Source organism: Ruditapes philippinarum, unplaced genomic scaffold (assembly GCF_026571515.1).
Source record: "Ruditapes philippinarum isolate M1 unplaced genomic scaffold, ASM2657151v2 ctg4811_1_1_1_1, whole genome shotgun sequence".
Classification (NCBI taxonomy): Eukaryota; Metazoa; Mollusca; class Bivalvia; order Venerida; family Veneridae; genus Ruditapes; species Ruditapes philippinarum.
Window position 1 is genome coordinate 45516 of NW_026863460.1, and position 17914 is coordinate 63429.

General features: G+C 32.3%; 1 protein-coding gene across 2 annotated transcripts in view; it reads left to right on the forward strand.

The window, feature by feature from the left end:
- The window catches only part of LOC132722139 (tumor necrosis factor ligand superfamily member 10-like), a 40027-nt gene extending 23997 nt beyond the window's left edge, over positions 1-16030 (forward strand). For both annotated transcript variants that reach the window (XM_060706570.1, XM_060706571.1), the window contains 2 exons: positions 12331-12429; positions 13021-16030. In XM_060706570.1, the coding sequence (XP_060562553.1) occupies positions 12331-12429; positions 13021-13445 (524 nt within the window). In that variant the 3' untranslated portion in view covers positions 13446-16030. The remainder of the gene's footprint in view (positions 1-12330; positions 12430-13020) is intronic.
- Positions 16031-17914: the final 1884 nt, after the last annotated feature.

Here is a 17914-nt window from a genome sequence, read left to right on the forward strand (position 1 = left end):
TACATGCATCACAATCACTGATCAACGGTAGAATGTCTATAAAAAACTCATTACGTTTATATTCGAATTGTTTATTTATATTTAGTTGTTCGAGTGTCGGAAGCTATAAGCTTATTGAATCACTCCTCCCGAACCCGTCCCTGGAACAAACCATGCTAAGCTATGAGTGTAAAGTTTCTTGCTCACGGAAACAACGACTTGACCCTGAGGGGGTTTGAACCCATGCCACCAGCAATCCTTAAAGATTATTAGTCCAACGCGTGAAACTATCTTCTAAGAGAACAAACCATATATATTTTTAGCTCATCTGTCACAAAGTGACAGGATGAGCTTTTGTGATCGCTTTTCGTCCGGCGTCCGTCCGTCCGTCGTCCGTCCGTCGTCCGTCCGTCCGTCCGTCCGTCCGTAAACTTTTACTTTAAACGACATCTCCTCATAAACCACTAAGCCAATTTCATCCAAACTTCACAGGAGTGTTCCTTTGGTGGTCACCTTTAAAAATTGTTCAAAGAATTTAATTCCATGCAAAACTCTGGTTGCCATGGCAACCGAAAGAAAAAACTTTAAATATCTTCTTTTAAAAAACCATAAGAGCTAGAGCTTAGATATTTGGCATGAAACATCTTCTAGTGAGTGTCTACCAAGTTTGTTCAAATAAAAGCCCTGGGGTCAAAATTGGCCCCGCCCCGGGGGTCATTGATTTTCCCTATATGCATATAGTAAAAACTTAAAAAATCTTCTTTTAAAGAACTCAAAGAGCTAGAGCTTAGATATTTGGCATGAAACATCTTCTAGTGAGTGTCTACCAAGTTTGTTCAAATAAAAGCCCTGGGGTCAAAATTGGCCCCGCCCCGGGGGGTCATTGATTTTCCCTATATGCATATAGTAAAAACTTAAAAAATCTTCTTTTAAAGAACCCAAAGAGCTAGAGCTAAGATATTTAGCATGAAACATGTTCTAATGGGTGTCTACCAAGTTTGTTCAAATAAAAGCCCTAGGGTGAAAATTGGCCCCGCCCGGGGGTCATTGATTTTTCCCTATATGCATATAGTAAAAACTTAAAAAATCTTCTTTTAAAGAACTCAAAAGAGCTAGAGCTTAGATATTTGGCATGAAACATCTTCTAGTGTGTGTCTACCAAGTTTGTTCAAATAAAAGCCCTGGGGTGAAAATTGGCTCCGCCCCGGGGGGTCATTGATTTTCCCTATATGCATATAGTAAAAACTTAAAAAATCTTCTTTTAAAGAACTCAAAGAGCTATGGCTAAGATATTGAGCATCAAACATGTTCTAATAGGTGTCTACCAAGTTTGTTCAAATACAAGCCCAGGGGTCAAAATTGGCCCCGCCCCGGGGGTCATTGATTTTCTTTATATGTGTTTAGCAAAAACTTTAAATCTTCTTTGAAAAAACCCAAATAGCTAGAGTTTAGATATTAAGCATGAAACATCTTCTAGTAAGTGTCTACAAAGTTTGTTCAAATAAAAGCCCTGGGGTCAAAACTGGCCCTGCCCCAGGGGTGTCATTGTTTTTAACTATATGTGTATAGTAAAAACTTTAAAAAAATCTTCTTTTAAAAAGCCCAATGAGCTAGAGCTTAAATGTTTAGCATGAAACATCTTCTTATGGGTGTCTACCAAGTTTGTGCAAATAAAAGCTTTTGGGTTAAATTGGCTCTGCAACGTTGGGGGGGGGGGGGGTTGGGGGGCCTATATACAGGTGAGCGACCTCAGGGTCATCATGGCCCTCTTGTTTCTATAGGCATGTACGCAACCTTGGCACAGTTTTGTATCGGTACATTACAATATATACAAAAAATGCCAACTGTGCAAATGTGTCCGAAATAATGGAACAGAAAAAACTTCTTTCTCCGAAAAGTTTTTCTTTTTTTCCCGCATTATTCTGAATACTTATGATGGTTTGTGCATTTACTTGACATTTAGCAGAATTGTTTGTACATGAGAAAATGAGGGAAAAGAATGAGAACGAGGTTCAGTAATTACAGATAGCATTTACAGCAATTCCACTAACACCACGTCTGTGTTTGTAATAAGCATAGTCTACATTCGCCGAAATATCAAAACAATTACTAGCAAATAGCTACTGAGATTTTTTTTATCGGACGATGTACTTGCCTGCAAAAAATAATTACTGATACGAATGGTTTATTATAAATGTATACTCACGTAGTAGCTTTGTTTTTTTCTTCTTTATGTTTGTTTTTTCTTTTTCTTCATTCCATTGTGAGAAAAAAGATTGTCTTGTTAATCCCCAATGAAGAATCATACGTGTAATATTGTGCAGTTATTGTAGTGTTTTTGTTCCGCAATTTACTTGTTATCTGTATTAATACATGGTGATGAATTTAACAGCTTTCTCATATATATTATAGTATACAATTATTACAGACTTATTAAACAATATACTTATCCAGAAAATAACGCGCAATCTCTAAGTAAATTATATGATTTATAACAGTTAAGTTAATTAAAACCTTTCCAAGAGATAAGTATACAATTATAAGAAGAAATTAAGTATACACGCTACAGTAAAATAAAGAGTGGAAAACTAGCATATTAATAAACTTGACGAAGAGAGTTTAAAATCTACGACTATCCAGTAATATTATATAATGCAAACCGGTCTTCATATAAAATTCTACTTAAATCTGCCACAATTATAAATATTGAAAACTAAAAAAGACAATTCAAATGAAGAATGATCGGGTATGTAAGGCATATGTGTTTTAAATGTGTGCTTTAATTTAGTATGAACAGAGGTTAAATGTTTCCTTTTATGAAAGCGACCCCCGTGGCTAAATGTTTAAGGTTGCTGATCTCGAGTCACTTGCCCTCCCCTTTGCAATTTTAATTCTATTAACTAATATGGAGGGACTTTGGATTCATTCATGTATCATATCCAGGTATGTTCAAGAATGTCGGGATGAAACAATGCACAGGCCTATAAAGTTGGAAAATAGCCATATTACTTTTACAATATGTGTACAATACATGTATATGTGTGTACATTAATTTGTTTTGTATCCTTAATTCCGTGATAAAGTGTTGAACTCATTTGATGACAAGTGTAAAGGTCATTTCATGACATGTTTAAAGGTCACGTGATGGCAAACAATGCCTAGAGAGTTGCAGCTTTTTTGTACAAGTTATTACAAATTTTTACGCAAATAATTGCAGTTTTATGAATATTTTTCGATCAAAATTAATATGTACATATTTTTTGTTTTCTTTAAACAACTTGGAGGAAGTTTTCCTTTTTGTTTTGTATTCATACTATTTTATTAGAACAAAAAATATTACTTATCTCTATTTCCTTATAATAGAAATGGATTAAAGAAAACTTTTTATTTCATCTCCTTTAATATCCCGGTGCCACATTGATATCTCTTGATTATGTTCTCTTAACCGACAAGTCTTAGAAAACAAATAACAGAAACGTTAATGCATTTTACTAATACTGAAAAACGAAAAACGTAAACTTAAGTATAGCAAGGGCCCCCTGACGGAAATCCCATCAATATCTTGTTATGTTTTTCTCACAGAATATTGATAAATCAGAAATAAGAAGACACATTCTAGCTGTGCGCATCGTGATCACTTGTCAAAACCAATAGATAGAGGCAAACAAAGATGCAATTAACGATGTAAACAGCGGTTTCTTTTCACGAAATATCTTGACTTACATCAGGCATAATCTGTAAATCATATGTGTGTTTATATATTTTATAACTGCAACTCATCTATACTTACTCTTCGTTTTTGATACTAAAGATAATGCCAATCTTTAATTATAGCTATGTGTCTTTGAATTTTCGTGTTACTAGGTCCTTACTATAAATTTAAGTTAAGATTTAGACCTTGATTATATTGAAAGTAGGAAGTGGAAGGACACTCAAATTCGTTAATCGATCACTTAAAAATACTTCAAACATGAAATAAGGACTTACCCAGTTAAAATGCCCGTGGCTGACACTCTTGAATAGCAAAGAACTATGCTATCCCTAATAAGGCGTAAAAAACCCTCGTGTATCTATTGACCACGAACAATCACGTGATTTGAAGAGAGGGGGTTATGAAGAGTCAAAGGCATGATGTTAATTAGAATGTCTCGCCGTGGGAGATCACATGCTGTCACTTCAATTAGTCATGCTAAAAAGGGGCCAACATTTAACCTTATGAACTCCTTTTCATAAAATCTTTTTATATGTCAAATTAAACAAAATCTTCTATTTGAGAAAGAACGTTGACAATGGACATCTTTTCTATAATTTCGCTTGAGGTCTAAAATAAGATAAAATAAAGTTGACCAGTACAAATGAAGTGTCTTCCTACATCATAATAAATCTTTCACATGTAAATCAAAGATCCATCTTAAGCCCCTTTTAAAAAGGCCGAAAAGTAAATACAATCATGAAAGTTTGGAGTGAAAAGAAATACAATTGTTAGATTATTTGCTAACTAACATTCAGTGTGTAAATGGTTGATCAGATTAGCGTTTTATAACAATAAACGAATTTTAATTTCAAATTTGATGACCATTTTGATTTAAAATCCAACTACTGGTACAAGATAATGAAACAGAACGTTTTGACCTCTCTTAACCTCTGTTAACACACAACAACAAAAATACAGTTATGAAATGGGCAAGGCGTCAGCATCTGAATAGACCCATGTGGCTAGTGCAGACCAACAATATGTCGACACGTCCGCACAATCTGATGATGGACTGCACTGTTCGTTATGCAGTCTTGAAATATTTTCCCCATATAATAATGAATGGTTAAGTTCAGGTTAAAAAATGGACAAGTTCATTTAAGATATATAACGTGGAAAGGGTTAACATTGTGGACGTCATCACGTATCAAAGAAAGTTTAATATCATTTGTCTGAGATGACAAAAGTCCTGGGGGAAGGAGATTGTCTCCAATTTTGCTGATTGTCGTAAATACTGAATCAATAGTTTACACGTAGAACAAAAGACATAATGAAGCTGTTATGTGATTTTCGTAGCGTATTCCCCAGAGTTAAACATGTGATTTTCGTAGCGTATTCCCCAGAGTTAAAACTACGATTTATATTTAGTTGACGTGGCAAAAAATTAAGTCAGATGACTGTCGAAAGTCACATTCTTTTTGCCCTCGACGAAACAACAACAACAAAACAATAAAGAAGAAAACAACAAAACTTTACGTACATAAAAAGTAAATATTATAGTGATTTAGTATTTTAAACGGAAGTCAAAATACTACTTTATTTATATTTCGCTATTTTTATGACACACAATTTCAACTTCCGTTCTACTTTCTTCTAACATGCTCTTAAAAGATTATCTAAACGTTATAAATTTCATATTTGTTCTTTTTAAAGAATGAAATATTTTTAATTTCTGAGACTAAGAATCTTGCAAAAGCTTTATGGTTACTTTTTCATGTAGAACAACACAATTCCATCGAACGAATGGTGATATTGTTACCGTAGAAGAAGCGTCAATATCGATTTTCATATCACGTATCGCGATAACAATTATCAAATTCACGCGAAAACCGTGCTGCTAATTCTCACAGAACGTGTCAGATATAATTAGCACAGCCATTGTCTTATGTAACAATATTATGTTGACGCCTATATACATTGTGATAATATCAAGTTTTCACTGCTACAAGGTTCCACTGATTACTATTGCTATTATATTATACATGTATATTATATTTCTGTATCATCGAGGCATCACTACCACCTCCTGCCAGCGATAATTAATTACTAACTAATGAGTAGCCATAACTTCTTCTTAAAGAAATTTTAGAAAGATACCGTCCGTGCACCTTATAATTATGTTCATGTTGTTTAAAAAAACACAGCAAAATAACACAAGTACATACGTATACATTCCCCAAACGCCCAGAATAGAATAAAAAAGAACAACCAAAACGAAATAATATAGTAAAGTTGTGCAAAATAAAACAAAACAACCAAAACAAAACAAACAAAAAACTACAATAGGTTTGCATCCTTTATTTTGTTCACCTTGTTCATTTTACATGTATTTCTTTTTAACAGAACAAATACAACGATAATTTAAAATGCATTCCATGATATGTTAGTTATCAATATACACTCGAAACATTTAACAAAGAATAACAAGGAACAGGAAAAAAACTCATAAAACTCACTTAAAAAACAATGTTCAAACAAGGAACAAAGATACACTTATTTACGAAGAGCGAATTTTGATTGACACTTCTGCTTAACATCTGTCAGTTAGAAATTGCATGGAATGCACGAGCATGCACATTCATAACAGTGGGGTTTGGGGACAGATATTCGAAATATTGATTCTAAACTAAACATTTGATAGATCAAAAATGATAAATTAAGACATTATCATCTACCTGTGGATGAAATGCACATTCACGCAAAATGATGCATGCATATTTCTATGCATGCATATTTCTGGTTTGAATGTAACCGGTACTGTTAGGATCATGGGGCGAGGGCTCTAGTATGACGGGTGGTGAAAAGTCCTGAGTTATTTCAGGTACGATATTAAAAGACCCCCCGTTCTTTCTGTTAAGTAAGTAATAGAAAGAGCATCAAAAAACGAGATTATCTGATTTGTAGGAGGGGACGTAGGCCCCGAGTATTAATCAGATTGCCGAGTGTTTTGATGCTCTTTCTCTTTAACATAAAAACACGTTCTCTGTTATCACAATATGAAACCCCGGCAAAAAGTAACCAAGGAACGAACATCTGAATATGATATTCCTGTCTCTTTCACTTTCTCTGTCGTCACAATATGTAAACCCCAGCAAAAATGATCCAATCAATGGGCATGCTCTGGAGTGCGGGTAACTAAAACCTGCACTCCAGTAAACGCACTGTGCATGTATATGTATACGATTTAACTCTGACATATTTTCAACAGAAAGGTCCCATAACTATGATACAAACTCTTATATAGCATCCCTGTGACTCATTGTAATTATATACAAGTTGTTCGGACTCTGTGACCCTCAATTGTTGGTTATCGGAAGGCACTCCGGAAAGCACACATTTTAACGAAAGTTTTTACTCAGGAGTGTATGTATTTCAAAGAATTATATGTAATTGCTGTTCATAATTATGATACATTTTTAGATAACTTTTAACGCATTTTGAATGGTTTGTCAAGTTGAGTTGATATTTTTCACGATACTTACTGTCGTCTGCGGAACTATACGTGTCATTCAAATATAAACATCCTATTATAAAAGGAGGGTAAATGTTATAATTTGTATCTAATTTTATTTTATACCTACTTATTTAATATTCTGCATATATAATGATAATTTGATATTTTGAATAACCGGATGTTGATGTAAGAGATAAATGACACTTCCTGTCCCAGCGCTAAACGTCACATTTATTCTATGTTTAATATATCAAAGGTTGAAAAATGATATATGCTGTGGAATAAATTAAATAAAAGTACCCGTGATAATGAATGTATACATTAAAACGTTTGTATAATATATGTATTAAGCTTGTACTTTGTAACGTATCGTCTTGAATTTGTAACTTATTATACGTACTATTATAAATGCATGTAGTATAAAATTAGATCGTTAGTTCATTTGCATTTCACCGCAGGGATTTCAAAACAATGTCTTTAAAACGTGGAACGTGGTTAAACTCAGTTTCAGTTATATGTGTAACTGACAGAAATGCATTAAAGGCACCGTGGGTCTTCCTGAACTAGAAAAGCCGGACAGTCACTGTATTCCCGTAACACCGTCGCACTAATGTATTGAATACATTTACAGGGTGATTCGAAATATTATAGGATGCAAGTCAACTTTAAACAGACTCTATAACGTGGTACCCGTTCAGCTCTAATTGTCACACTCTGGAAATCTGTAGAATTACACCATCTGTATTTTCAAAATTTCGGAGTTACGTACGATGAGAAATCGTTATATTAAAATACACCAGTTATTTAAAGACCAGATGTGAATTAAATTCAGATTTATTTGTGATTTTTCTTCTTTAAAGAATGTGTCATATTTTCATGTTCAACATTAAAAAATATAACGAAAGGTAAACATAAATTTGTCAGCAAATATCAAACACAAGTACCCTTGTGTGTGTGATTTAACTTTGAGCCATCTAATGCCTGCTCTTTAATTTTGATAGCCGTCAAATTTTTGAATAAGCGAAATAACTTTTATAATTAAAGATATCATATTTTTGGGGTATAACGCACATACTAGGTGATATCAGATGACCGCATATATTATATTACTTCATTAAATATACCCTCAACGCTTTCATCAAAATAATGTCGGCATTAATTTTTGTATAATGTGAAATAAGATAATCTCATTAATATTCATTATTCTACAAAGCTTATTGCCTGTTAAAAATTCCTGAGAGGGCGATATCTTGAATAATACCTTGATCAGTTTACTTTGATAAACATTTCGCAACCAACTTTTTAAGTTTTCCATTTAACGCTTTTAGTATAGGTAAGCATTTGCAAAATTAAATTGATCACGGCTTAACCGTTCGACCAATTAAATGTAGTAAAATGCATTCTAATAAACAACACTTCATCAATTTGGTGTTTGAAATTATCTATGCAAAACTGTTGATTTACTTATTTAGCCGATTTACCTAGTAAGTAAATGTGTAAGGATTCATTTCAAATACTGCAATTCTATTGGACAAAAAATGATTACAAACACTCAAATACAAACACTAAAAGATTGTTAATATTCATCCACAAAAAATGTTGTTTAATTGTCGAAGGCTATCGTTTGTTCTTTGCTTATTTCGCAAAAACAACCCACACCCACCACCCCCGGCAAAAATAAATAAATAAATAAATAATGAATAAATAAATAATAAATTAAAAAGGAAAAATGTTTAAATTCATAAAGAAACCTTTATAAATGCATTTTAATTCAGAAATGAAATAATTCACTATTATTCTGGTCACCACATATTTATCTTTAACATTTTATCTAAGGAACGTGTCTTTTGAAAGTACGTTGATCCTTAAATCTGCCAGATCAAACAAGTTAAAACTATCTTTAGGTACCAATATTTACTTTAGATTTGTACAAATCTCTGTGACCTTAGAATGCAAAGAAGGTATATAACAGCCAAATGTTGTGCACCTGTTTATAATTAAATTCACCAGCATGAAAACCATTTCATTTATTAGTTATACTTTAAATAATTTATATAACACTTTACATAATATACCATTATTCGATTTATTATATAATTTCAAGTTTTGAATTATGAATATGATATTTGAATTTTGCGATAGTATGAATTTATTATATAACGGAAAAAGGTAGCTTGTGAAATTTTTGGTTAATGTTATTAAGAGTTACATATTTAAGCACCACTTCCGGATCCCTATGTTTGTTTTATATCACCAGCTTTAGAAGTGTCGTAACTAGGGATAATCGGTGTTACAGTATGAATCTCTCAAGATGTTTGATCCCGGTAAGATGAATAAAATTACTGATTCAATATTACATCATTCCATAGTTTGTGTGTTAATGTACTTATAAATAACTGATGGACTTTATTATAATTTAAATATTTCAATACGTTTATATTGTAGAGACAAATATTAATAAAACAAACACTAATTTTTCTTTATCTTTCGCCGCCTTTGTATTGTGTATTGTTATCGTAACTCGAACTTGAGAATAATTTAAATGTACTTTCGATGTTCGTAGCATTTCTTTTCAAACAAAAACAAAACAACAACAACAACAACAAATAAAAAACAACACCCTCAAAACAACAATATAAACAACCTAAAGCAACAACAACAACAACAAAAGAGAGACAGAAACTTACAGAACAACTGTTCACGCTGTTTTTCAGTTACTTATTCACTGTATCAGTAATGATGTACAGGAATTTGAATAATTATCACCTGAGGTTATTCTTAGATGACGTTGCTTAAAGCCTGTCCCCGAAGATAGTCAACATCTAACTGACCTCACATTTCTCTATAAAATATGAGCCGCGTCATGACAAAACCAACATAATGCGTTTGCGACCAACATGGATCCAGACCAGCCTGCGCGTCCGCGCAGTCTGATCAGGATCCATGCTGTTCGCTTACAAACTCTATTACAAATAGAGAAACTGATAGCGAACAGCATGGATCCTGATCAGACTGCGCGGACGCGCAGGCTGGTCTGGATCCATGCTGGTCGCAAACGCATTACGTTGGTTTTGTCATGACGCGGCTCATATATACATATTGATAAAGAATTCGGGAGTTTTATAATCCATTGTCTTTATTTCGATGTGCCCATCAGGTCAGTAGATTCATGTGATATACCACATGTTCGTCCAGACAAACGTCGGTCAGTCCCTGCCTCCGGTAAAACCGCTACATCAAAATGATTTATTCGGAGACCTTCCCGTATGACCTGGTCATTTACAATCTAAGTACATCTACTCACTGGCCAAAAGGTTGCAAACGTGGCTGACCGAATATTTATATATTTGATACAAGGTCATATGTATATATGTATGTTGTCACCTTTTTTAAGTCTACCAAAAAGTCTTTCTCTACCTCCTACCATTTACTGCACAGTTCACACGTTCCTGTATCATACATACATGTATAAGCAACGGTTTTTTCCATTTTCCCCCTGATAATTATACTGTTTTAAAAAAATGGCACGTACCTTTTCACTAAATTTCAAAGCAAATATCAAACTCATTACTAAACAAAATTTTAGAAATCTATAAAAAAATTCACAATGCATTTGATGATTTGCACATTTTATGCAAAATACAGATGAATTTGTCAATGTATATACCGTGACTAACGGAATAAGTCAATACATATGTTGTATTACACTCTCAATTATATTTTAATTGATAAGTATTACGTTTTTCATATTCATACATATATACATTAATGTATATATAGATGAGCTGTATATACTTAAGTCATAATAAATAATAAAATATATGTTCTGTTCTGTAAAAATAAATTACATGACTTTGTTTAAAGTTGCTTTTGTGAGTTTTAAGTGACTTAAGAATTTACCTTTTTTTCATTTGTACATTTTAACAAAGTGTTTTTGAATTTAATTTACCTATCTAAATTTCCATATAAATGGGCATAAATTCGGAGCTATATTGCTTTGTATTGTATAATATTACTGGAAGTCGTAATCAAAAGAATAAAACTCTTAATATATTCCAGCGAGACTTAGATAGCATATGTTTCTAAATAATAGCTAACATTTCTATTACAAAACTGTACCAATAGTACACAATTAAATGTATAATAAGGCAATGTGTTTGCAACATGTGCTTTATTACTTTGTAGTAACATAAGAACTATGCTTGAAGTATATAGCAATGTCGAGTACATAATATAAACACATTAACATTATAAATAAATATTCTTAACAATCTTATGTTTTACCTATAAAAAATAAGTTTGTATACACCGGTTTTTCTTATGGGGAGCAATAAGGATATTGATTTCAGTAAATATTCTTTTGTACGTAAATACCTAAATATATATTACAAGAAGATGTAAGAATCAGAACATAAAGTTCTAAATATCTTTAACACATGGTACGTGAATGCATGTTTGAGAGACAAACTGCGTCAAAGTTATGACACTGATATCTTTAATTTACATTTTCATTTCTTTGTATTTTCATTTACACATGTATTTTTTTAAGGATGATGAAGACAGACCTTGCATTAATCAAACTATATATTATATATATAGACGTCGGTTTATACATGTGTACACATGCACTAGGTTCATTAAAAAATCTAATACAATTTGATTTCTATAAATCTACTTATAATCAGTACGTATGTAATATATAATAGGGTGTATAATCAGTACGTATGTGATATATAATAGGGTACCATTACCGTATGGCGTTGACTATTTGTCCCATATATCCAACTTGTTTTATTTTCATACGGCAAAAAGTTCCCCATCTAGATCACGATGGTTTAACTGTGCTCTTGTGTGGTTTTCGTATTGATTTGGGTCCGTTCAGTTAACGTCGCCCTTTCTTGTTGACATTTTCTTTTGTATTTTGTTCCTTCTAGGTACAAACTCATACACTGAATGTTTTCCTTGAAATATTGCTCTGTGGAGGTGTTATGTGTCTGGAAAACCCGGCTAACAATGAGCGGTTAAACATTAATTGTGTCTGCAACATGCAGAGCACAATACAGTTTGAGCAGTAAATAATGGAAATGGTACTATATTATAGTTGAATCAGACATAATGCTCGTACTTTGTTGTAATACTTCAGGTAACATCAAGATAGATTCCAGCACAGACACCGGACCTGGTGAAATGAAACCTGCGGCGCATTTGATGGGATCTGTCCGGAAACCAGAACAGCCAACTGGTACGTATGATACATAATATTAAATTTCTTGAAAGTCATGAAAATGTACAATTAAATGGTAATGTACGTTAGTTTGGCTGAAACTGGCGTATAATAGTTCACTTAACAAAGTAACAATGTGATTCTGACATTTTGAACAACTTATTGTTAAAAATGCCGTATGTTTTGGATATTTGTACGTTATTTCCTATGTACAGGTTAGTGTAGATACAACCGGCTATAATATTTGAATCACTGACAAACAAAATGCATTTTGCGTAATTTAATTTAAACCTTGAATTAAACTATGTCTGCTTGTTTCTTTGTCACACCGACACTGTAAAGTTCATATGACGGAGTTTTGGTGGCGCACTCTCGTTTACTTTTTAAGCGGGTACCTGAGTGGGTAGAACTACCGACCTTTTGTAAGCTAGGTTGATGGGATTAGAACCAACAGCGTTGAAGGGTAACTTATAAGAAGTAAGCGACCTTAATCACTCATCCACAGAGGCCCAAAACAAGTCATTGTGTGTTGTATTTTATGGTTTTGACCTTTAACATTGATAAACACATCAGCCTGTGTTATAACTGTTGACGCGATTTTCTTTTCAGTACCTGGACGACAATTCCCGATCTCACATTGGATTAGTCAAGAAGATCTCGCCTTCACCAGCAAGGTTCAGTACCGACACGGTAGAGTGGTTATTTTAGAAGAAGGTCTGTACTATGTGTACAGCCAGCTATCATTCCTGGAGGTATTTGATAACCCTAACAGCATAGAGCATAGCTCGCAGTCGTTGTCTCATTATATATACAGATACAACATCATATACCCGCATGGTGGCGAGGAATCTATGATACAAAACAGTATAACCAAGTGCTGGGGCCAAAACAAAGCCTTTGGGGAGTATACTAGCTATCTCGGAGCTGTATTCCATCTTCGACAAGGCGATGAATTATTTGTGAAAGTCTCAAATTTGACTTTGATAGTACGCGAGCCAAAACTAAACTATTTTGGTCTGTTCAAAGTCAACTAACAAAGTGCTTTCTAAACTGTCACTATAATTATTCCAGGGGTTTTCAAGCATTTTTAGATCAAAGCTGATTTTTTCCAAACAAAATTATATAATATAAAGTTTTTTTTGCCCATTAAACTGATTATTTTAAAAAGGTTGTAAAGTTCTTAAAAAGGTAATATGTTTTAGATAATGTTCATGTATATAAATTTATATTAATCAGAGTTTAGGCCTTTGAAGCATTTCATCATTTTTTATTCAATCACATGATGTCATAAGATCTCCAGGTAAATTAAAGGTTGAACCCAAACTTAAATCATGATTTCCCCATACACTTCATGTAGATTTAAATCTGCTGGGACGCAGATCGTCTTATGTCGCCGATCTGCATGTTTTACAGATACTGGTTCCCCATCATTATCATTGTCCTGCCTTTGTTTGTTCAGTGAAAATGGGAACCAAATAAAGCCGGTGTGAATGGTATCACTAAAGTAACTAGTAGATACATAAATGTGAACATGTCAGTCATTTAAAGGGCTTGTAAAGTCTCATTCTTCCATATATACGAGTACATGGTTATGTCTAATAGTTTGTTTATACATATTTATGTCTAGGCTATATCAGAACATTGGTTTTATAAACATAAGTTATGTCTAGGTTGGGTGATTATCTAGGAATTGGTTTATTTACTCATTCATTAGACATGTCTAGGTAACATCTAGAAAACTGTTAATACACATTTTTACATGTACACTGAGATTTCATGACTTAGTTCTATTGATAAACATTTATTTTACATGTCTAGGTTATATCTAGAGATTGGTTTTATAAACAATATTGATGGTTAAATAAATCATTTATATTTTTGAAATAAAAAGTCGAAAAATCATGTTAAGGAAATATTATTTTATTAACATTTACCAGTAATGTTGAGGCTATATCTAAAAGTTGAAGTAATGTCTGGGTTATGTCTAGGCTTACACATCTATTTTACCTGTCTAGGTTATATCTAGAGATTGGTTTAAAAAACAATATTGATTGTTAAATTAATCATTTATTTTTTTGAAATAAAAAGTCGAAAAATGATGTTAAGGAAACATTATTTTATTTACATTTACCAGTAATGTTGAGGCTATATCTAAAAGTTGAAGTCATGTCTGGGTTATGTCTAGGCTTAAGTTTGTTAACATTTATAAGTCAGGTTGAATCAGAAAAATGGTTTATAAAAACTAAGTTATAGCTGGTAAATGATTGGTAAATATTACGTAAATGTCAAGTCTTTGTTACAGTTTTTACAAAATTTGTTGTAGGTGATATCTAGGTTTATGTCTTGTAACTAAATGTGTATAATTCATGTCTAGGTTATGTCTAGAAATTGGTTTAATTTTGAATTGGTACTATTGTTTCATGTGTTCATTAATGTACACAATTTTTCTTCCAATTAGAAAACGAACAAAAGTGTAACATACAAACAACATATCTGTGTATGAACATGTCATATTCATTTTCCTTTAACTGCTTTTATATTTTTTGTAGCCCACATATTTTGTAAATGAACATTCCTACGTTTTCGTTTTGTATGCTCGTCCATTATAATATAAATTGTGTGCTTGTATTTATATTATATAATTTAAACATACATACATAGGTAAAAATTCAAATCCAGATTATCTAGGTAAAAGTAAAATTTTTTTGTAGACTAAAATTTCATTCAATTAGACCGAAATTTCGATTTTGAAAAACTTTCCTAAATTCAATATTTTCGGTATAAATTTAGCATATTTTTTTTTCGAATATCAGTAAATATGACTTTGTACCAGTTCCACAGTATTTTAACTGTTTGACTATCATTTCAACAATATACATGTATATATAACAATGTAGACTCATAAGTATAATTATATTTTCATTTTATTAATATTGGTAAACTCTTTGTGGACTTTGGGGAAATATGTTTCGTTCTTGAAATTGTTTATTCTATGTTGTACTCTGTACATATATGTATCTAGATTATTATTATATTTTACCTGTTGTTTAATATTTGTTAAGATGTGCTAATTATTTCTGTTCATAATTGTTTATTGAATGCCAAATTTTACTTAGTAAATGTGCTCGTTTAAGAAATCTCATATTTAACATGTAACTCTGTAATTCTACAATTATGCTGTTTTTGTATAGAACCCATCTTTCATATTGTAACATCTGGTATGCTATGTATGTGTGTGTAGAAAAAAAGAAGAACACAAACATGTAAGATATGCCGTGTTAAATCTTCCAGCATATTTCTTTTCATACTGTCTATCAAGTGTCTATCATTTGTTTTGTTTTAATTCAGAACTTAATTTAAAACTTTCACTAAAATCGATTTACCGCAGCTGTTCTTTGTTTAAGTCAAATGTTTATTTTTAATCAAAGTTTTTTATAATTACAGAACTGACATTTTAATGAGAACTGTATCGACATGGGCGCAATAGTTGAGTCGTGGTTTTGTTTAATAACCCACCCAGATGTCGATTTCATTGTCACAGATTACATGGTTTTCTTTTACATTGATTAGATAATGTAACATAACTTTTCTTTATAAGAAAATGACAAATTGTTTTTTTTTAAATATAAAATTTGCTTTCTGTGTGTATTAAATCAATTCTTTGTTTATGAAAATTAAAATAGTTGATAGATACGAAACGAAATGTAAGGCAACACTTTTTAAGTCATATTATTTAAGATTTTAAGATTTCACTATATGTCCTTTTGTTGATATGTTACATTGAACTTGTTTTTTTATTTACTGATTAAGGTTTTAATCGTTAACTAGTTACTTTGTGCCAGTTTGAACAAATGTATATTTGAATTTATAATTATTTAAAATTTATGCATCAACACAGGCATTATTCCCATTTATATAAATATCAACTCTGAGAGTTATTCTGGATTTTTTTTTATTTTTTATTTTATTCTTTTTGGGGGCGGGGGGGGATGTTCTCATTCTTGATTTCAAAAACAGAAGTATAATTTTATATAAGCTATTCATACATCGCCTGTGTAGCATACCTTCTCTAGAGTTAATGCAAACATCAGGCACAATACTTAAAATTTGTGACTTGATATTGAATTCTACAAAATCCTTTTTAACTTAAACGCAAATCCTATGCCAAGTAGCTACAAAAGTTAGGCAATATATTGTTTAGAAAGTTAGACATTGATATGTTTCAATCCATGAGTCGATGTTGCACTTCTTTCTACAATTTATAAAGAATGTGGTTAATATATAACTGTTGATATTTTATTTATGAATGTTAATTACCATTATGGGTATAAATATTTATTGATAACGTTTTTCAGTAGAAAATGCAATCATGTCGACATCTTCCTTTTGTAATTTCCTAAATTGACAGCCGAAAGTTTATAAATCAAAATCGAAACAATGCATTGCATTAACACAACAAGAAAAAAGGGGGGGGGGGTAGTATTTCTATATAGTCAAAAAACATGTGTTCTAGCATCGCACATTATCATAATCTCATATCTTAAACTAATATTTATAACATGTTATAATCCTATGCTATTTGCATGTTCATTATCTTCTTTCATATATATGATCACATATAAAGTATCAGCAAAAAATCAAGTCAAAATGTTTTTGTCATCCAATGTAATTTAGTTGAAGACTTATTTTGTTACATGTAAGCTTTGTGTGAAAACTGTTTGTAGCTGTTTGTAGCTTTTGATGACGCTTATAGGGAGATAGATATACATGTATAGTGAGGCATTAAACTAATCGTCTGTTTCTACATTTGTTAGCAAATAGTACAGAAAGAAATCAGTTAAGGATTTTAAATGTCAAATTGCTTTTTGTTTAGAAAAAAAATCGCCGTTGGTATAAAGAACTGCTTTAGAACCATTTGAGCCGCGTCATGACAAAAACAACATAGTGGGTTTGCGACCAGCATGGATCCAGACCAGCCTGCGCATCCGCGCCGTCTGATCAGGATCCATACTGTTCGCTTACAAACCCTATAACAAGTAGAGAAACTGATAGCGAACAGCATGGATCCTGATCAGACTGCGCGGATGCGCAGGCTGGTCTGGATCCATGCTGGTCGCAAACCCATTATGTTGGTTTTGTCATGACGCGGCTCATTTACCTTTTAATTTTCTACAATGGACTCGTCCAGCTTCCAGTTTAGAACTGTCCATTGTCAGTTATAGGGATTGTAAGATATAACATTCAAGTAACTCACCCAACAGAAAGGGGCCTTGTCAGTTTACACGGATGTGCAGGCTGGTTTTGCTCTTTACTTGTGGGAAAGGCTGATCACTTTCGGTTTAAGCACGGTTATGGTTAAATGGTCATTTATTTTTAAAAAAATCACGTCTGCTTTTTAAATGGTGACTGCTTATTGTACTTGTGTTTGTTTTTAATTGAATCCTTCCTTTATGTTTTTAATTTGATTTAGAATCTCAATTTAATCTCAGATAGAGATGTTTTC